At 38.5% G+C, this 22,557-nt stretch overlaps 1 protein-coding gene across 6 annotated transcripts in view; it reads right to left on the bottom strand.

Moving 5' to 3' along the window:
* Positions 1–2,291: 2,291 nt before the first annotated feature.
* Positions 2,292–22,557, bottom strand: part of LOC116267555 (chaperone protein dnaJ GFA2, mitochondrial-like) — a 37,661-nt gene continuing 17,395 nt past the window's right edge. For all 6 annotated transcript variants that reach the window (XM_031649349.2, XM_050075221.1, XM_031649347.2 and 3 more), the window contains exons 11-19: positions 22,450–22,514; positions 22,291–22,365; positions 19,073–19,145; positions 4,117–4,208; positions 3,971–4,042; positions 3,590–3,646; positions 2,958–3,006; positions 2,769–2,835; positions 2,292–2,604 (exon numbers count right to left, since the gene is read on the bottom strand). In XM_031649349.2, the coding sequence (XP_031505209.1) occupies positions 2,505–2,604; positions 2,769–2,835; positions 2,958–3,006; positions 3,590–3,646; positions 3,971–4,042; positions 4,117–4,208; positions 19,073–19,145; positions 22,291–22,365; positions 22,450–22,514 (650 nt within the window). In that variant the 3' untranslated portion in view covers positions 2,292–2,504. The remainder of the gene's footprint in view (positions 2,605–2,768; positions 2,836–2,957; positions 3,007–3,589; positions 3,647–3,970; positions 4,043–4,116; positions 4,209–19,072; positions 19,146–22,290; positions 22,366–22,449; positions 22,515–22,557) is intronic.

Below are 22,557 nucleotides of genomic sequence, written 5' to 3'. Positions count from 1 at the left end.
TTATGATGGAGTTGAGCCCGCGTCCAACCACATGCGGTGTCCACACCAGACCCGGGTTAGTGCTCCATACGTATCCAACCCACTAATTTTTAAATTTTTAAATTTAAAATTTTTGAGGAGCACTAATATGTAAATGAGAAAAATTATTCATGAATATCAATATAAAAACAAGAAGCCTTTTAGAGTCAGAGTAGACAATTGCCCACATGTAAGTCGCACCTGTCTTTGCATTTGATCCCAAATGAATCAATTGATTCAATTCCATAGCTGCTTCAAGAGTGCCTACATGTCGATGATATGATATGTCCTTAAAGGGTTTGGTACACCTAATAGAGCCAGTGATTGGTAGGCAGTCAGTCGCTGATTTAAGTTTTTAAACATTCAGAGAAAAACAAAAACTCCGATCTGAATCCAAATCCAACTTTTAAGTTACATCCGAACCACAATATGAACCAACTTTCAAAATGTCTTGACATTGGACATAGGATATATATATATATATATATATATATATAATCCGATCCAAACCCATATCCTATTGGGATATTTATTGAAATCCGAATCCAATAGAATGTCATTTCTCAAATATGAATCGAATTTCCTAATCTGATGTTTTTTTTTTTTTGGAACAGCTAAGTTTTTTTTCCTTTTCGAAGCAGTTCAGAATTGAATTTATTGACATCTTCAATGTAAGATCCAATACTTGGTGCATATGATCAGGTTTCATCATCCGATTAGTAGCTTGTCTAATCTTATCTTTTCATAAGATAATATTGTCATTATCTGTAAGGCTATGTCACTGTCCATTAAACAAACTGATTAATTAAGAAAGCCCACGAAATTTTACCGAAATGCACACGTACATTATCTCCCATATCGGATAAGTTGAAGCTAATTATACACGTCAAAAATCTTTGTTGTAAATAGGGTTCAAGAATATAAATACAATTATTGCTTGATTAAGTTTTGTTTCACCAACTCATTATGGATGTGTTTTTTTACTACAAGCCTACAACCCTTTTTGAGTGAGCATGAGGAGTATTTTATCTTATCACTCAGATGAAAGCCGGAACTTCTACCCAAACCTTCGAATCGTAATTATATATAGCCTTGGAGGTAGGGATGTCAACAGATCGAATTCGGATTGGATATATCTTTAATCATATCTGCTTTTTTAGATATTCACGAATTCGAATTCGAATAAAAAAAATTCATATCCGAATCCGAATTAGAATTCGAATTTTGAACCGGATTTTGTTAATTTTCGAAATTTAATAGCATTAGATACATGATATTTGTCTAAAAACAAATCCAATCCGAATCTGATAGTAGCTTCCTTAAGTCGACAATTTGATATGTTCATGAAACTTTGTTTTCTTTTCCACCAATACAAGTCTGAAACTGACTCCACCAAGGCCATACAACAAGTTCTCCACAAAGGCAAAGCAAGCCAACCTTAAATACGCAATTGGGGATATTGATAGACTACTTGAAACCTATTCCTTACTCCAAAAAGGATGATCAAAAACCACAAGGAGATTACCTCTCTAATAAATGGGTATCAACCATGCAAGCTAAAGTATAGAAAGGGTATTCAAGCAAACGGGCAAGCATGTGTAGACATCCTGTTTATTCATAAAACATATAATGGGCCCAAAGAAAACTTTGCGAAACTAGATCCATGGAACTTGAACATGGATAAATGTGCAACCAAAGTGCGTTAAGTTGAGCCCCAAGGAAGTCCTACAGGCTTTGGACTCACAACCAAGCCTGAACATCCAAACCCAGACCGAGTATTAGTTTGATTATGGTAATGGAACGAAATATATGCAGTCTGGGATATGGGATAAAGATCGGTTGGATATATAGCATAAGCCCCACTTCATGGAACTGTTTTCGCTCGCACTGCAGAAAAAAATGATTCCTACAAGTGGTTGTTAAATCTCTGCTGCCAAGGGCGAAGCACAGTTAGGGGCCGCTAGGGCTTTGGGCCTACCTCAATTTTTTTTTAAAAAATATTGTATATAATTTTTTAAAAAAATATTTATTCTATATAAAAATTTTAAAAAATGATATTTTAATCTTAATCAAAATTTAAAATTTTTAATTCAGCCCCTCATAAAAAATTTTAACTCTGCCCCTGTATGCTGCCATGTTTCAGTCTTAGGCATATGCTCTGAAAGGTACTGAAGCACAGGAATCTGAAAATGTTTACCGAACTTGGATGCAGATAAAACGTTGATAGATGATTAGACTGCACTTAGTGAATAGTAAAAAAAACGGAAGAACAGTTGTACTTTCTAACACTTTCCATTATGATCCAAAAGTACCAACTGTATATACAATAGTATTAACTCAATGCCGGCCACCCTATTTCCCCTCTTTTGCAAAATAAACATTTAATTATTTATATTCATAATTTGGTTATGTCCATGGCGGAACCAACAACCTAAACCGCTATCCAACAAAAAATATCAATAAATAGGCACCGTTTCACTAAAGCTTCACCCACTCACGCCACCTGCTGCAGCATCCCTTTCATACTCTGCTTGCTCTTCTCTTGCAAACTCTTCGATTAGTGTTATTTGCCTTTGTGTCAAATTTCTGGAGGAAGAATAATGCAAAAGAAAACAAGTGAGAACACTTGGTTCTACGTTCTAGGGAGAACCAGATCAGCCCTCCAGGGATTTCAATGGAAACATAAACAAAAACAGTGGTTTTCCACACACAGGCACCAATTCAACTCATGGAAAAAGGAAGATACTCACGTTGGTATTGTAACGTTAAAGTGCACATACTGGTTACCATAGAAGGATGAATTCCTAGTCTTAATCCCTGCATGAACATCATCAATGCAATGGTCTCCCACGTTGTGTTTACCAAAAAGGATAAAATAGAAACGTAGCATAAATAACCGAACACATCAACTGAAAGGGCTTTCCAATCATGTCAGTTACCTTTTCCCTTCAAAACCACCTTCTGACCAGGCTGAGTACCTTGACGTACCTATGTAACAAAACGTTAAACAAGCTTTTAGTTTCTAAAAGAAATGTTTTGTGTGCAATCAAGCATAGGCCACACAAACTTAAATAAGAATTTAAAAGTTTGGCCTAATAGACATCAGCATATCCAAGCAAAAGAGTAATTAGGCTGCAAAATGGCTGTGAAGGGCACAAAACCAAAGTTAAGACCTTTTTTTATTTATTTTTGTGCATGCCCATGGACAGTCTTGCAGGTGTACGCCTCCACAAGAACTAGCCATAGTGGTCATTCAGGAGAAGTATAAAACGACAATAGGGATATAAAAAGGTACAGCTATGGCAATGACTATAACATAACAATAACAGAGCCTGTAAATCTATTAGATATTACCAAACACAACTTTAAGAGAGATATTGACTCTACAACCTGGTCAAACCTAACTGTATCTGGAAATGAGCAAAATAATTCAAGACAAAATTGGAGAAAAAAATATCAAGATATATGCCAAATATGCATACGCCAAGATAAACAAACAACAGAAGATATAACACATGCATACAGGTAGAGAGACATAACACAGTATTATAAAATGGACAAGGCTGTAAACCTTAAGGACAACATCGCCTGTGAGAGTTGGAACTTGAATGGTTCCTCCCAGAATTGCCTGTAAAAAGAATATATAAAACCTCCAGCAAAACGACACATGTCTTCCAAAGGAAAGTGAATTACTGCAAGAGAAAGGCAATTTGCAAGCATGTCTATAGAATTGAGTGGAACAACGAACAGAAATTGACATGTGATTTTAAAGAAAGACATAAAATGTCAAATATCTTGAGAGGGATAACCAGTAGACATTTAGTGCACATGCAGGCCAGAGTTAATTAGCTACTGTTGACTCCACTGAAAGAAATCTAGTATGGCATGTCACTGGACATGGACACTTGTGGTGTTATGTTACTCTCACATGGCTATAAACCAACAGAAATACCTGGGAGACACTAAGTACAGAATCCACATGAATATCAGCACCTTCCCTACGAAAAACTGGGTCTTCCCGTACCTGTAAAATTGTTAAGCGGTCAGGATGAACTAAAACCAATTATACTCATAAAATGACATCAATATATTACTCACCCTTATAGTAACATACAGATCACCAGGCTGATTACCCTCAGGATCAGCCCCACCACTTCTAGAAACCCTTAGTGTTTCATTATTATCTACTCCTGAAGAAGTAAACAAAAGTTGTTCAGAAGTCTTGCATAAGCAACAGGACAAGAAAAGATAGAAGGAGGCCATTGGGGTTCAGCAGAAATATGCATTTCTCAATAGTTTTGCAATACTTCCTTTTCATCCATCCTGACGAACAAGTTTAATAGTAAATAGAAAAGCAGAATAAGCTGCAGTTAAGAATGTAGCATGGCATTCACCATCTTATCAATTGTCACGTTAGGTAAACTAGCAAGTGACATATAATCGTTTGCAAGTGCACAAACATCTCATACCAATTGGAAGACCTTAAATCCCTTCTTGTTTATTAAAAAAAAAAAAGAGCATAACCATGAATCTTCTCATTGAATTGGAATCTGACCTTCTAAATACAACCTCACTTATGAATTGAAACCAAGCTGCATAAACACAAGCATACCATTCCTTTCAACAAACAAAAAAAGTATTAATGAAAGAATCAAAGAAAGTAGCCTAAATTGCACTTTTACTCATTCAAACAACCCATCATAATGTATTAATGCTGACTAATATCTAATCTATGTCACATAGGTATGGGTACAGGTATTGCGTTTTCGCCAATCTTGATACAGCGGTATGGCGATAATTATATATTTTTAACTCTAAAAATCAAATTTGATATCACATCATTAAGACAATGTTCCATTCATAGTTCCTACATATAATCTCATAAAAAAAACATAAACAGACCAAGACAATGTTTTCTTTTTTTTGTGGTTTGGATCGATTCCAACCTGGAACCGATCCAAACGTACCCAGTCCTGGTACCGATACGCCGGTACAGGTATGTGGGCTCCCCCATGTACCACTGTGACTTAGTATCTAATAAAATAATTAGTCAGCATTAATACTATATCACAGGTTGTTTGCAAGAAAATTCAGAAGAAAATTATATTATAAGTGTTGAATTAGTAAAGTTTATGTTCCTAGGTTGTTCTTTGCAATATTTAATAGTTAGGAGGTCTCTTTAAACATTCCACTACTTTTGGTTGATGTAATTTGTAAATCTTTCTTCTACCCTAATCATTTTATTATGGAGATTAGGGTTAGTGAATGAATCAACGATTCTTTCTCAAGGACTGCCGGCTGTCACATGGTATCAGATCCGGCAATCTCCATCCTCCTCCAGTGACGGTTGACGTGATTTTCCAGCGACCTCTTCTCCTATTCTCTCTCCCACCCCTTTCTATTTCTTTTCTTTCTCTACCCGTCCTTTCTCTCTTCTCTCAGTTGATCGGGAGGCAGTGGAGAAGCGTGGAAGGGGAACCTAATCACACGTGAGAGGTATGTGATTAGGTCCCCAACGTGGATGTAGTGGGGCATGAGCAACTGCGTGGGAGTAGCTTTGAAAAATGTCTGGGATTCTACGTTGGTCAATGTCTTAGGGACTGCTCTCAATGAATGTTGCGGCAATCAATGCTCCACTATTTTTTTTGTCATCGTTGATGATTTGCGGAGTGTTGAGCAGTTTGTTAGCAGGTGGACAACAATCTGCTGTGGAGGTATTTGTTCTTGTTTAGAAGAAGTGTTGTGCATCTATTTTTACTCCTGCTATGTGGTGTTAGACAACTGTTTATTGCTGATGACTACTCTATATATTCTTCTCTGTTTTTGGATTGAACTCTTGAGGTCAGATTTACAATGGCTGAAAATCCCAAAACTGATTTCCTCGTGAGTTTAAAATTTGAGGAAATCCATTTTCTTATGGTTCTACTGTAAAGTTAGATGGATCTAACTATGAAATTTGGTCTCGTGTGTCTATGATGTCTGTGATTGGACATCGAAAAGAGCATGTTATAGAAGAAAATGAGCATGAAGAGAACAGTGGAAAATATATCTCAGGGAAAGAAGATAATAATATTGTCATGTCATGGATCATGAATAGTGTGCAACCACAGATTACTTTTACAATTTCATTCTATACCTCTGCCAAATAAATGTGAGATTTTTTGAAACAAACGTACTCAAATGACAAGAATGTTAGCAAGATATTGCAGGTGGATGAGGAATTACTTAATTTGCAACAGGACAACCAAAGTCTTGCTCAATACTTCGCTTCCCTCAAGTCAATCTATGAAAGACTTAAAGCATAATGTCCCCTCTGTCCAACATGCCATAAGACTCATGGTGAACAGTCTATGGTTGCAAAGTTTCTACAAGGTCACTCTCCCAAATACTCAGTAGCAAAGGCACAGATGTTGACTAGAACAGAAATCTCTAACCTAGCTGAAGCTTACAACAGGATCAGACGTCTTGCGGTGACCCTTTCTCCGCCTTCTAGTAATGCTCATGCCTCTTCCTTGATGGTTTAGGAGGTCGGGAACGCAGTTTCTCCATGGGGAGGGGCATAGGTCGAGGGTCAGGAGGACATCGAAGGAGATTTCAGTGCACACTGAAAAAATAGGGCATTTGGAAGACAGATGTTGGAATAAACATGGTCGTCCTTCCACTGCATCCTTAGGAAGAAGTGTTGCATCTAAGCATTGCAAGAATTCTTTACAGTCTCCTATTGGATTTGTTCAGGCAGCTTCATCAATAGTAGATGGGTCCTTATCTTCTTTCCATCCAGAGACTGACTGTGAATATCAACAAGTCAAAGTATGAGAAGTTCTGAACACACAAATCTACTCTGTCGTCGGCCTCTATAGTTATGATAGACAATGCTATGTCCGTTGATACTGCTCCACACGATAAAGGTACTACCTGGATTATTGATTCAAGAGCATCGAAACACTTTTGTAGTAGACCTTCTACGTTTACTATGCTACACTCATTAACTCAGACAGGTCATGTGAGACTTGCAGATGGTAGATGGTCTCCTATTATGGGTTATGGAGATATTAAGATTTCTTAGTCTATGACAATTCCTGATGTGTTATATGCTCCTAAGTTTCTCACTAATCTTTTATCAATTGGACAATTGACTAATGATTTACATTGTCGTGTTACATTTGATTCTAGTATATGTTCATTTCAGGACTTGCAAACTGGGAAGACGATTGGTGAAGGCTATAAGAAAGAGGGGATCTACTTCCTGTCTACTTCTATGGGTATTGCAGCCTTCTCGACTTCTTCATTGTCCTCCTCCTTCCAGTGGTATCTCAGACTTGGTCATCCATCTATGTCCATGCTCCGTCACCTACTTCCTCATCTATCAGTACCAGAGTCGTTTCAGTGTGAAGTATGTCAACTAGGCAAGCACACATGTAGCAGTTATTCATCGAGTCTTAGTCCGTCCAATTGTGGACTATTTGATCTTCTTCATGTTGATGTGCGGGGTCCTAGCAGATTTGCTAGTAGGTCTAGATTTCGTTATTTTTTTGTCATTGTTGATGATTATTCTCGAGTCACTTGGGTTTTCCTTTTGAAAGAAAGGTCTGAAGTCATACGTACTCTCAAGAACCTTATTATTGAAAAAAAGACCCAATTTGGTATTCTTGTTAAAAGCATTTGCATTGATAACGCTCTTGAGTTCAAGGCATCTACCTTAATGAAATTTTAATATGATAATGGCATTTCTCCTCAATTTACTTGTCCCCATACCTCCCAACAAAATGGAGTAGCTGAGCGAAAACATCGCCAACTTTTAAATCTGGTACGTTCCCTAATGTTTCATACCAATCTACCTGCTTATTTTTTGGGAGATGTCATCTTCACTGCCTGTTACTTGACCAACCATTTACCCTCATACTCCATTAACAACCAGGTTTCCATTAAACTTGTGCACCCACAACGATCCTTGTTTCCAATAGCTCCCAAAGTATTTGGTTGCACATACTTTGTTCACATACATTGACTCACACGTGATAAATTGGGTGTCCAAGCCATTAAGTGTATCTTTATTGGCTACTCTAGAAATCATAAAGGTTACAAATACTTTGAACCCTTGATTCAAAAGGAGTATATTAGTATGAATGTCACATTCTTTGAATCTCAACCTTATTATAGTTTCTCTCCTACCTCTACTGAGATTCCACCGTCATCGGACCCACTACCTATTCTTCTTATTCCTTTGGAGTCCTTCCCTTGTGAGTTTCCTTCTAGGGATTCTCCTGCTGCAGTGTCCAAGTTTATTGATCCCCCGTTGGTCTACACATGTTGATAGGACCGTTCTCATGATCTTTCCCCAACCGCTTCTCAGGAGGTAAGTACATCTGAAGTGAGTACACATAGTCCATCTAAGCCCACGATAGCTATCTCTGATCCTTGTCAGGATTTACCTATTGCTCTCCGCAAAGGCAAGCGACAATGTACTCTGCATCCTATATCTCATTTTGTTTCTACTGACGGTGTTGGTAAAAGTATGCAACAATTTATTCAAGCTCTGACTGTCCATGCAGTTCCTACTTGTCACCAACAATTAGATACCCGGTGGAGACAGACTATGCAAAATGAGGGGATTAGTTCAGCGAGGCACCTGAGAACTTGTTGACCCTCCTCCTGATTGTGACATTGTCGGCTCCAAGTGGGTATTCACAATGAAATATAATTCTGACGGTTTTATAGAAACATACAAAGCTTGGTTGGTTGCTAAGGGCTACAAGCAAACTTACGGGTTGATTTCTTTGAGACTTTCCCTCCTGTCGTTCAGTTGGGAACCATTCGTCTTATCATCTCTATGGATGTACACCATGACTAGCACATGTATCAGCTTGATGTCAAGAATGTCTTTTTGTACGGTGATCTCAATGAGACTGTCTATATGCAACAACCACCAGGGTTTGAACGACAGGAAGAGTGTGGAAAAGTATTCAAACTGAAGAAAGCTATTTATGGACTCAAGGAGAGTCCTCGTGCATGGTTTCACAAGTTCTCTAAGATAGTCTCAACGTGTGGCTTTACGAGATCCCCTCTTGATCAATCTCTGTTTATCAAGAAGAATTTGAGGGGTATGACTCTTCTAGTGGTTTATGTCGATGATATTATCCTGAGAGGTGACTCCGATCAAGGAATTTCTGATACAAAGTTGTTTCTTCAAAAACACTTTGTGACGAAAAATCTTGGTCAACTACAATATTTCTTGGGAATAGAGGTTGCTCGCAACAGGAAAGGTAGTTCTCTCTCCACGAAAGTATGTTCTTGATTTATTGTAGGACACCAGGATACTAGGAGCTAAACTGGTCAATCTACCTATGAATTCACGCATAGGTCTTCATGATCACCAATCAGAATTAGTGGATTCTCGATCATACAGATCTCTTATTGGGAAGCTCTTCTATGTTACTGTGGCCAGACCAGACATTAACTTGATAGTGGGGAACCTAAGTTAATTTATGGAAAGACCAAAGAAAGTTCATTGGGATGTTGCTTTAATGGTGGTCAACTATTTGAAATCGTCTCCTCGCAAAAGACTTTTGTTCACAAAAGGAAAAACCTTAGAAGTAAAAGTCTATAGTGATGCTGACTATGTTGGCCCAGTCAAAGACAGAAATCTACCACAGGATTCTGTGTATTCGTGGGAGGCAACCTTATAGCCTGGAGAAGCAAAAAAAGCAAGGTGTGGTGTCAAGATCTAGTGCAGAATCTGAATACAGAGCTATGGCTCAAACTGCCGCTGAAATGACTTGGGCTAAATCCATGCTATCTAGCCTAAGTGTGTCGATTCTGCTTCCCATGAAGATATATTGTAACAATCGAGCAGCCACATACATTGCAAACAATCCAGTTTTTCATGAAAGAACTGAACAGGATTGCCATTACATTCGAGATCTCGTTCAAGGAAGAACCATAGCTACTATTCATGTATCATTAGAAGATCAAGCTAAAGATGTCTTCACCAAAGCTCTTCCTATTGGTGATTTCTCTAAATGTTGTGACAAGCTCAGCATGATTAATATGTATGCTCCAGCTTGAAGGGGAGTCCTGAATTAGAAGAGTTTGTGTTTCTAGATGGTTCTTTGCAATATTTAATAGTTAAGAGGTCTCTTTAAACATTCCTCTATTTTTGTTTGATGTGATTTGTAAATCTCCCTTCTACCCTAATCTCTTTATTATGGAGACTAGGGTTAGTGAATGAACCAACGATTCTTTCTCAAGGACTCCGGCTGTAACAATAAGCACACTGAGAACTTGAAATAGCAGGTGCACTATTTATGTTTACTAGGCCGCCCCCTCCCCCCCTCCAAAAAAAAAAAAAAAAGAAAAAAAACCTCTTCGACATTATGGATTTAAGAGTAGTACTAAGTTTTGGAAGCTCGTAACAAAGGCTCCCAAATTTATTGGAGAAACATCTCGTGAACATCTTATTGATTTACAGAATGGTGCGTGGACTCTTGAATAGTAGACCTCGTTAAAAAACCTTTGAATCAAAACAGTTGTTCATAATATACCTGCTTTGAAACTAAAACCATAATTGACACTGGAAAAGTTAAGCATGTCTCGGTCGGAAGCTCACTTGCAAAAGCTAGCTTATCTGTTAGAGATAGGAATGTTTTTGTGAGACTTTTAAGAACCAAGATTTCTCTGTTTCAATGGAAAGAAATCCTCTTTTGAATGTTTATCAAGTCTAGTTTCTATAAGATCTTTGTTTGTGTAGTTCGAACTAGCAGCAGTGCAAATCCTGCATATCTTGAATTGTTGATCATATTGTGTATGTCTCACTCATTGATGATTCAAGATTCAACCTAGGACTTCAGTCTTCAAAAACTTATAGCTAAAGAGAGGAAGAAGAAGTCTCTAGGCACTTACCATCGAAAGCTCATAATAGACGCTTCCAACATAATTTTACTCCAATAATGTCATGAGGGCAGGAAATAAATTGTTTTTTTGGCTTTGAACAGGTCATTATAGTTCTCCCAAAGGAATAAGTAGCTACATACTCTTACCAAATAAAAAAAGTCATAGTTGGCAAAATCAGATGGCCAGGTCAATGGGTGAGTCAGTTGACTTAGTGACTCGGTCGGATCAGGTCATAAATTTTTAAAATGTATTTTTACTGTAATTTTATAATGTAATATATTGTCTCCCTACCCATTAAAGAGCAACATGATCTTGGTAATCATCTATGTAACATAGGTACATCAATTTTGGAGTACCCGTACGGGTAGCGTGTAGCACCGGTATGGATACGGGTCAAAACATACTAGGTAAAGTCAATGTACCTGGGTCCATGTCCATACAAAAAACAGACTAGGTCAACATTGACTGAGTCCATTTTCGTCCAAAAATTAAGGTTTTTTTTATTTTTGTATTTTCTTTCAAAAACACAGAGCCCTCGATGGAATTCCAATGACGGCTCTGTTTTGCTCTTCTCCACCATTGTTTGCTGAGAAAGAACTCCAACAACCTCCAGCGACCTCTAGCGACTTCTGGCAAAAACAATTTGGGCCAATGTTGGCTGATTTGAGGGATATTTCTTCTGCCAACCTCCAGCTACCTTCCTACATCAATTGTTTTTCTTTTTATTGTTGTACTTAGTAGTACTTTTGTTTTTTTTCTTCTATTGGTCTATCATTTTTAATCTTCTTTTTCTTCTTCAAAAATAATATAGTCTAACCTTTCTCTTTTACATTTATATGCAACCATGCTCCGCAAAGCTGAGCAGTTCCAGTATTTTCTGTATTTGGTGCCAAAATCCTATATTTTTTGTAACTGAGCCATTCCAATTCAGCATTTAGCGCTTAGATCCCAGTTGCACAATGCTGAGCCGTGTTTTGGATGTGAAAATTTGACTAGTGTTCATGCTGTCTAGGGGGCTGCTCGGTTGTCCATATGTTTAAACTTTAAAGTTTTTCATAGATTTCTTAAACACACTGCTGCAAAAGCCATTCATATATATTTTCTATGTTATAAGTTGCACCCCCGCACTGAAGTTTTTTGAAAATGGTCCATACTCATACTCGCATCAATACCCACACTAGCACCCGTACCCATAGCTATGAGACATAGGTTATGATTTGGCAACAACTCTAACCATAAAGGAAGTCATGAATCTAAGTACACCTAACTTGTATTTATCTCTATCTCTCGCTATATATATATATATATATATATATATATATATATATATATATATATATACACCATCTAATTCTCCATGGGCCTCTAGATGTTTAGAAATTGATAGTGAGTGTTACCGGCCTACTCTTTTCGGACCGTGAGGCACGACTTTTGCCTATCCGTTGTAAGCCTTATGGGGCAAAATAGTGCACAAATAACTCGAAAACAAAGAGTGCGTACAAAAAGCAAAGGACGCAAAGGAATGGAGGGAAGAACTTGTAATGAGCATAGATCGCATTTATCACAAGGGAAATGTAAGCAAGGAGATCTAGAAGTAAACTTAACTGTACTTACATAGGATGGCCGAAGCCTTTTACATGGGATTAAAATGTCAACCACCCAAAACATAGAATCCCCAACATGCATTGGTGTTCGGTCGGAGGTGCTCCATTGCAAGTAAACACAAGCATGACCTTCAGATCATGTGTCGTCCTTGGCACCAACTGTTGCATGGTAGGCTGAGACTTTCTTCAGATATCGCTGCTTCATCCAAAAGGCATACTCCCATACTCCCACATCGGCTGCTCCTCTTCTACCCACTTCACCAAATATTTTTTTGGCTCTCCATAATAATTGATTTTGTACCGAAAGATCTGCTTCATTTGCCAACCCACTGCTCGCTTGATTGATGGCACTCTTTGTAGGATTGGTTCCCACTGCAACATGCTCCTCTCCAGGGCTTCACCATCGGCATAGAAGGGCTTCAAGTTGCAAACATGGAGCACTCAATATACCGTGAAGTCTGGTGGCGATCTAGCTTGTATGCTAGCATTATGATCCTCCTGACTACCGTGACTGGTCCCTCATACTTTTGAATCAAGGGATGGTGTCGCCTGCGAAAGATTCCCATGCAATCTGGGTGCAACTTCACGAGGACCTTGTGTTCGAGTTTGAACTCTGCAGGTCGTCGCTTCCTATGGGCCCACTTCATCTTCTTAGCAGCCTTGTGAAAGTACACTTTAGCTAACTCCGTTTGTTCCTGCCAATCTCTGACAAACTGATAGGCGAAGGTTGGTCATCCCTTTTCTTGAGCAGCAAGGGTATGCAACATCAACGGTCGTTGCCCAATGACTATTTCAAACTAACTATGCCCTGAAAACTCGCTCTTTTGCAAGTTGCAGCATAATTTGACTACATCCAGCAATTTCACCTAATTTTTCTAGTTTGTGCTAAGTGTCGTAGGTATTGCTCCCATAGATGCTTGGGAACAGGAAGATGTTCCAAGAGGCTGACAGTCTTCTGATTTGTCCCCTTGTCCTATTGGCAAATGAAGAACATCGCGGGTGTGTCAATCAGATGGGTGTTGGCACAATTTAGAACAATGAACGATATTGTGTCGAATCCTTGTGTAGAGACAGCCATAAGTCATCCGATGGACAAGGCAGAGCCACGAATGATTCATGGAAACCAACGGAAATGATTGAATACACACTAAGGTAATGAAGGGGATGGTCGCAGATTTTCTCACCCAGGCAGCTAGTCGATGAGGACGTCGACGATTTGGCGGTGGAAGAATATTGTAGACCAACTATGTGTGGCCAAGCCAAGCAAGCAATATCGGATGCTTGTACGGCCAGCTTCGGCATTGCTCAAAAAGTATGTGGGATTCAATCGAACGTTGAGTCAAGCAGAAAGAAATGCATGTGGTATGTGCAATGCAGTGGTGCAAGGACGAAGATTATCAGTGGAGCATGGTTGGCAGTCTCTTCGAAAGATGCAGTCCCTTCAGAAGATGTAATCCCATCAATAAGTTCCAACATGTACTGTTAGGCTGCATACAGGGGTGCATGTGGGTTAGAGCTAATTCTCTTGGTGGATGCATACGCTGCGTCCACAACCGCCCATGGTGACGCGGGAACAAGCAAGTGAAAGTTCATCATCAAGCAAGGCGATGGTCGGCCGCTTTGCTTAATGACATCTAGTCGAAAACTGGCTTCAGCTGGGGACTTCCTCCAAGGGAAGTCATCCCCCACCCAAATTTTGTATAGAGGTAAATGAGCGCTTGGAAGAATGGCAGTATTCTGACATAGCCTTATGGCCACGACTTGCTGATGGCCTACTATGGGATAATCCTGAGCAATGGTTTGTCGAGTGCGTTGCACTCATCGTCTAGTCCATGGTCCGAAAGATTGAGGAATGCTTCCACTACCTTTAAGGTTGAGCTAGGCTGGTCGAGCATGTTGCAGCCTTGAGACGTGGAGACAAAGAAAGAGTTGAAGTCGTGAGAGTTGGAGAGAGAAAACGTGATTCATTCAATAACCCTAATCTCCATTATAAAGAGATTAGGGTAGAAAGGAGATTTACAGATTACTTCAATCTAAAATAAAGAAAAGATTAAAGAGGTCTTATAACTCTCTAATATTACAAAGAACCACCTAGAAACATAAACTCCTCTAATTTCAACACTCCCCCTCAAGCTGGAGCATACATATTAAACATGCTCAGCTTGCCACAACATTTAGAGAAATCACCAATAGGGAGAGCTTTGGTGAAGACATCTGCAGCTTGATCTTCTGAAGGACCATGAATAGTGGCAATGGTTCCTCCTTGAACGAGATCCCGAATGTAATGGCAGTCAACTTCAATATGTTTAGTTCTCTCACGGAAAACTAGATTGTTTGCAATGTATGTGACTGCTCGATTGTCACAATACATCTTCGTGGGAAGTGGAATCGACACACTTAAGCTAGATGGCATGGATCTAGCCCAAGTCATTTCTGCTGCAGTTTGAGCCATAGCTCTGTATTCGGATTCTGCACTAGATCTTGACACCATGCCTTGTTTTTTTGCTTCTCCATGACATGAGGTTGCCTCCCACAAATACACAAAATCTTGTGGTGGATTTCCTGTCTTCGACTGAGCCAACATAGTCAGCATCACTATAGGCTTACACTTCCAGGGTCTTGCCTTTTGTGAACAAAAGGTCTTTGCTAGGAGACAATTTCAGATATTTAACCACCATCAAAGCAACATCCCAATGAACTTTCCTGGGTTTTTCCATAAATTGACTTAGCTTTTCCACTGCAAAGCTAATGTCTGGTCTTGTCACAATAACATAGAGTAGTTTTCCAATAAGGGACCTATCTGATCGAGAATCCACTAATTCTGTTTGATCATCATGAAGGTGTATACGTGGATTCAAAGGTAAATTAGCCGGTTTAGCTCCTAGCATCCCTGTGTCTTGCAATAAATCAAGAACATACTTCCGTTGAGAGAGAACAATACCATCCCTATTGCGAGCAACCTCTATTCTCAAGAAATATCGTAGTGGACCAAGATCTTTCATCACAAAGTGTTTTTGAAGAAACAGCTTTGCATCAGAAATTTTTTGATCGGAGTCACCTGTCAGGATAATATCAACATAAAACACTAGAATGGTTATACCCCTAGAAGCCTTCTTGATAAACAGGGAATGATCAAGAGATCTCGCAAAGCCACACTTTGAGACTACCTCGGAGAACTTGTGAAACCATGCACGAAGACTCAGCTTGAGTCCATAAATAGCTTTCTTCAGCTTGCACACTTTGCCACCATCTCCCTGTCGTTCAAACCCTGGTGGTTGTTACATATAGACAGTCTCATCGAGATCACCATACAAAAAGGCGTTTTCGACATCAAGCTGATACATGTGCCAGTCATGGTGTACAGCCACAGAAATGATAAGACGAATGGTTCTCAACCGAGTAACCAGAGAGGTCTCAAAGAAATCTACACTGTAGGTCCACATATAGCCCTTAGCATCCAACCGAGCTTTGTATCGTTCCATAGAACCATCAGAATTATATTTCACTGTAAATACCCACTTAGAGCCAACAATGTCACAATGAGAAGGAGGATCAACAAGTTCCCAGGTGCCTCCCTGAACTAAGGCATCCATCTCATCTTGCATAGTTTGTCTCTATTGGGTATCTAATAGCCTAGTGGTGACACGTAGAAACTGTATGAGCATCCAGAGCTTGAATAAATTATTGCATACTTTTACCAACACTGTCAGTAGACACATAATGAAATATAGGATGCAAAGTACATTGTCGCATGCCGTTGCAAAGAGCGATGGGTAAGTCTTGACAGGCATCAGATGGATTAGGGCTACTCACTTCAGATGAACTTAACTCCTGAGAAGCGGTTGGCGAAGGATCATGAGAATGGTCTTGTCGACGTGTGTACACCAGTGGAAGATCACGAAACTTGGACACTACAGCCGAAGAGTCTTGAAGTCGTTCATAGATGGACTTGAGGAAAGCGAAGTACTGAGCAAGACTTTGGTCACCGCAAATTAAGTAATTCATCCTCCACCTGCAATATCTTGCTAACATTCTTGTCATTTGAGTATGTTTGTCTCAACAAATCTCACATTTGTTTGGCAAAGGTATAGTATGCAATAGTTGATGCAATCTGTGGTTGCACACTATTCATGATCCATGACATGACAATATCTCCCTTCCATGAACCATATTTTCCACTCTTTTCAACATTTTCCACTCTTTTCAACATGTTCATTTTCTTTTATAACATGCTCCTTCTGATGTCCAATCACAGACATCATAAACACACAAGACCAAATCTCATAGTTAGATCCATAAAACCATAAGAGAATGGATTTCATCCACTTTTAACCTCATGAGAGAAATCAGTTATGAGATTTTCAGCCATCGCAAATCAGTCCACAAGAGACCAACCACCACCAGCAAGAGAATATATATATATATATATATATATATATATATATATATATATATATATATATATATATATATATATATATATCTACTGAAATGAAACTGATCAGCAAGAACAAACGTCCCACACGGCAATGTTAGATGTGCAGCAACAACCAAACTGCTGTCCAACTGTTGACAGCAACACCATGACAAAAAACAGAGTGCTGTCCAACTGTTGACGGCAACACCACGACAAAGAAAACAGCAATCTGACGACAAAAAATTCTGCTAAGAGCAAGCCCACAACAGAAAAAGGATCCCCACTGCTTGTATTGTCTGCTCCAACCAACTACTTGTTTATTTATGCATCTAACGTTGTTGAACCATAGATTATTTTTCACAAATCATGAATAGCAATAGCAAATAAAAACATTCAACATAAACTGCCACAGAAATCATAGAGTTGAGTCCTCCACTTGGCTGCTTTGATCATAGAACACATCAGACCATAAGAGATTAATCAACGCAGACTCCCACACAACTGCAATAATATACTTATGTACATCTACGGCTGGAGTCTATTCACGCATATCTCCTAGCGTGAATAGACTCCTCCACACGGTTCCGTTGCTGGAAATCAGTCAACTAGAACAGACAAGAAGAGAAGGAGAAAGAGACGGAAGAAGGAAAAGGAGAAGGAGACGGTGGAAGAGATATAGCCTGAGAGGAGAAGGAGGGTTGCCAGCTATTTGCTTCACGTCGCTAGATTCATAGACGTCCGCTGCCTGTCGCCGGCTGTTTGCTTCACATCGCCAATCAAGTCCGCTGCTCTCATACCATGTTGAAAAACATAAAGCAATAACAAAAAAGAGCTTAGGGGATTAACGTGGAGCATATTTTCTTTACCCACAGAAGGCCATCGGCCTTAAAATTGATAAAGTATGTCAATCTCTTATATAGGCATTACAGCTGAGATAACTCTTTATTTTAAGGAGTTGTTACAAGATATTCATTATCAACAAAACCTTCCTTGATTTGTGCTCGTAACTGATTCCATATCGTCTTGATCTTTGCCATGATCCTTTTCAAACTATCCTTACCATAATGTTAGCATCTTTATCCTATTTGTGTGCCGTTAACCATCATTCTTTTCATCTTCCCTCAAATTGTCGGCGTTTCACAAAGTCCAAATTTGCCATGGAGATTTTGTGGAGGCAGATCATGCTCTGGCAGCAATTCAGAAATCTCAAGCTTGATTCCTGAAGATTTTGTTCACATGATTGAGTTCTCGCTTTGGTGAAGAAGGCAGCGATCTCTTTGGTCGTCTGCAAGCCATCTTCGGGCTTTGATCTTCTTCTTCAAGCAACCTGCTCTGATACCATGTTGCAGCCTTGAGACGTGGAGAGAGAGAAAGAGTTGAAGTCGTGAGAGTTGGGGAGAGAAAACGTGATTCATTCACTAACCCTAATCTCCATTATAAAGAGATTAAGGTAGAAAGGAGATTTACAGATTACATCAATCTAAAATAAAGAAAAGATTAAAGAGGTTTTATAACTCTTTAATATTACAAAGAACCACCTAAAAACACAAACTCCTCTAATTTCAACAGAGCACTTGTGGCAACCCTTGGCGCCACGCAGGCCAAAAATGGCTTGAAAAAATTGTCATGTTATAGTGAGAATATATTTTCAAATTGTTGGGCTAGTACTCTTTTCATGTCCCTAATAAAAGCTTTCATGAGAGAAGAAAAGCAAAAAACGGTTAAAAACCTAAGGGTCAAGATTAATTTTTACACTTTAAAACAGTTGAACCAAACTCGGACGATTTCGGTGCAAGTCACCAATCCAACAAGTCCACCAATTATTGGCCAAGTCAGCCAAGTTTTGGTGCTGACTTGCTTGGGTCTTGACTTGTGGCCCAATGAGAGGGTGATCCCAAGCTGACTCGGTGATTCCCAAGTTGACTAGCTGAGTTGGCCAACAATTAAAAAAATAGGAAACCATTGTATCCAGTTGCAGCTATCATCATTCAATCCAATTCACACAACACAATGCCAAATAATTTTTAACTTCTCAAACAAGTCAGCAAAGTGTAAAATAAGACATAATAGATACACCCTATAGATTTGAGATGACTAGTTTAATTGCATAAACCCACCGAACAACAGAAGATTCTGGCTATACCTGCCATTATATCCAATTTCACAGATTTGGTTCCTCTTACAACTCTCTCTCCCTTGCATGTCTTGCAGTAGCTCTATCATGAAAAGTACAATGAAAATGAGACACCTACTAGCATAGCATTCCTAACTACTGACCTAAAGAATTAGAAACCAACAAAATAATATATAATAAAGAAAACAAGAACTTTAGATTTAGTTAGAAGCACAATAACATCATAGAGTGCATTTGGACTTTGTTTGAAGATCAATATTTCACAGTTGCAGCAGAACTTACTAAAATCAGCAAATTCCACTAGAAAACAAATTCTAGTTTTGTGTTACACACATTAATGGCATACATGTAAGCATGGAACATTTATGTATATAATTTATTTATTCATTCAATCTGGGCCTGCTGCATTCATCTGGCAAAGGGACATGTTCTTATTTGTCCCTTAAGAACAATCTTTTGATAAGCTCATTTATTTGTTCAATCTGATTCTCAGCGTATTGATTATGCAGGGAGAGATTCCTGCTTGTCCCTCAAGATGACAGCATTCTTATGTGCATTTCAGATGCCCTTCTTTTGGTTCTAACCTATGTCACACGGGTAGAGTACCTGCACAGTACGGGTATGGTACCGGTACGACCGTGGGTGCGGCACGGGTGCTGCGTTGACCGTACCGGGTACAGTCAACGCACCCAAGGTCATTTTCGACCTATTTCAGACTCGGTCAAAGTTGACCGAATCCATTTCTGTCCAATTTTAATGTTAACCTTTTTTTACATTTTCACGTTTTAAAAAATTTAACGTTAAATAAATCGAAACCCTAAAACCCTTTTTCGTTTCGTTTCATTTCATGTGTTTCTTCTTCTCTCCACCGACGACCACTGATGTTGACCCGCGAAGGCAGGGGCAGAGACCGGCGGCTGCAGGCGATGAACGACAATGGCAGATTATCTCCGGCGACGGCAAGCGCCGAACAGCGACGGTATTTGATTTTTTTTCATCATTTTCTCATTTTCTGGTTTTATTTTCAGGTGGCGAACAACGACCTTTTTCTGAATCCTCTTTTTTGTTCGTCGCCTGCAATCGGTTCCCTTTTTTTTTGTTCATTTTTTTTTTCTGTTCCGTGTTCCCTCTTTTCTTTGTTATGTTACTTATGTTAAGCATGTTGTTTGTAATTTTTTGAGCTTCTACTGTGATTGCCATTGTCTTGTTTAGTGTAAAACAAGACAATGTCTTGGAGGGAAACAGTGTTTAGTTTAAAACAAGAGAATTTCTGCAGTCGGTTCCCTTTTCATTTTTTGTTGAGCAGTATATTTCTAGTCGCCTGCAGTCGGTTCCCTTTTTTTTTTTGTTCGTTTTTTTTTTCTGTTCCGTGTTCCCTCTTTTGTTTGTTATGTTACTTATGTAAAAGTGTATGTTGCTATTTTATTTGTGCTTCTGCAGTGATTGTCATTGAATCAAGAATGCTGATATATTTGTATGTTAGTTACTTCCATGTGTTTTGGATCATGATTTATGAATATGCTATTTTGTTTGTAATTTATATATATATATATATATATATATATATATATATATATATATATATGTGTGTGTGTGTGTGTGTGTGTGTGTGTGTGTGTGTGTGTGAATGTGTAATTTTGTTTGAAATTTTTTGATATATATATATATATGTCGCGTGTGCGTATGGCCGTACCCCCGCACCCAAATTTTTTGAAAATGGTCCATACCCGCACCCGTACCTATGTGACATAGGTTCTAACATTTTAATTTTGGCCATATAATCCTAAGGGCCTTATGTTTACGAGGCTTTTTTGGAGTTTGCAGTTTGACCTTTGAGGTTTGAACTATGTTAATTTTATGTCTGAAATATAGTTACTGCAAACTTCATATTCTAGAAGGAATCTCGTTCCCTAAAGCATGTTTTAGAAATGGAAACTTAATGCTTCCTCAAAGAGGTAGAACCTCGGAGAAGCATGTACCTCAATTCATTTAGAATAGGCAACTCACTTCTCAAATATTTTGCTTGTGCTTTACAGTTGATCTTTCATTTTCTCATTGTTTCATCCATGCTTTTTTAATCTTTTTTGTGCTTGTACCATTGTATTTATGGTATTGTGTTATAGGATGCAGTTAATTTATCATTAGCTTTGGTTTTATTTTTTATTCACTCTCATTTTTTTAATTTATTTATATTGTTTGCACCATTTTTTTTCACATATACAATTTTTGCTTATGAAGTTATTCACATATATATCTAGCTTTTAGCTGTCTAGAATTTTTTAAGCCCATTTGCTGTTCTTACTTTCCATATTGCTTCTAGTATCCATTTTGTAACTTGGTAAATATAGCCTAAACCTTTTATTCATATTGTAAGCTTGGCCTGATACAGCTTTTACATGGTTTATACTTTATACTTAATTATACTCGTCTCAGTAGAATTAGTAATTATCGACTTCTATTGCACAGAATGTGATTTCTTTGTGAACAATATGCTTCTTGTTTACTAGTTGATGACAAGTGTGACTTATTAGCTTATGTATTAATGCTTGTAGCAAATTTCCTTCATGAATTGTTATCTACTTGATAATATCATAGCATCTTTTTTTTTTCTCATGTTTTCGTCTTTCAATCATAAGTTATACTTTTCCATTTAGTCAACAGAACGATCAAAGTTTTCACTTCCCACGCACTTCCTAGTTTGCTGCTTCTTCAGTTCTCAACAAGTTCAATCATCAAGTACTTTTTTACTCCATAATTTGCTTCCAGTTAAGTTATCAGCTTACTTCTACTACTTCATTCCTGGCTCTCTTTTTGCTTCCTGCTTTATAAAAACTTTTAAAGTGTCTGAGTTTCACTACCCACATCACCTGTCCCTGCTTCGACAGATGTTAAATTTTGAGGAAGCCTAGAGTTTATTCAACTCCTCAGGATTTAGTGAGCTCAGCCCTTCTATTTTTCATTTCGTGCCTTGAATATGCTAAAACCGGTAAGGTCATTACTCATTCTATTCAGAGATCAAAAGTCCTAAACAAAAAGAAACCACAAAATCAACTTTTTTTTTTCCTAAGCATGCAGAAATGAAGTGAATAGGAGTATCTTCATGACTAGCTAATGGGCCAAATCGACATCATCGATAAACAGGGAAATACGAAAGTCAAGTTCATAAAGCCAATGAAACACAAACAACCGCTAACAATTCCACTGAAACTTTTACACAAAAACCTTACATTGACAGTCGTTCCACTTCCACCACACTGTGAGCAGGTAGACTGTAACCTAAATGGACCCCTTTGCATGAATATCTGTGTATGTACCAAAGAACATCAAGAGTCAAACACAACAAATATAATACTTGCATGCACAAGATCTCTAGGATAAAGTCTCACCATTCCTGATCCTCTGCATGGCTTGCATGTTTCAGGCCTGGATCCAGGAGGAACACCACTACCACCTAAAAAACGTAAAATAGGAGACAAGAAAACGCTTTGACTGGC

Source organism: Nymphaea colorata, chromosome 14 (assembly GCF_008831285.2).
Source record: "Nymphaea colorata isolate Beijing-Zhang1983 chromosome 14, ASM883128v2, whole genome shotgun sequence".
Taxonomy (NCBI): domain Eukaryota; kingdom Viridiplantae; phylum Streptophyta; class Magnoliopsida; order Nymphaeales; family Nymphaeaceae; genus Nymphaea; species Nymphaea colorata.
This window is presented reverse-complemented; position numbering and strand designations above follow the sequence as displayed.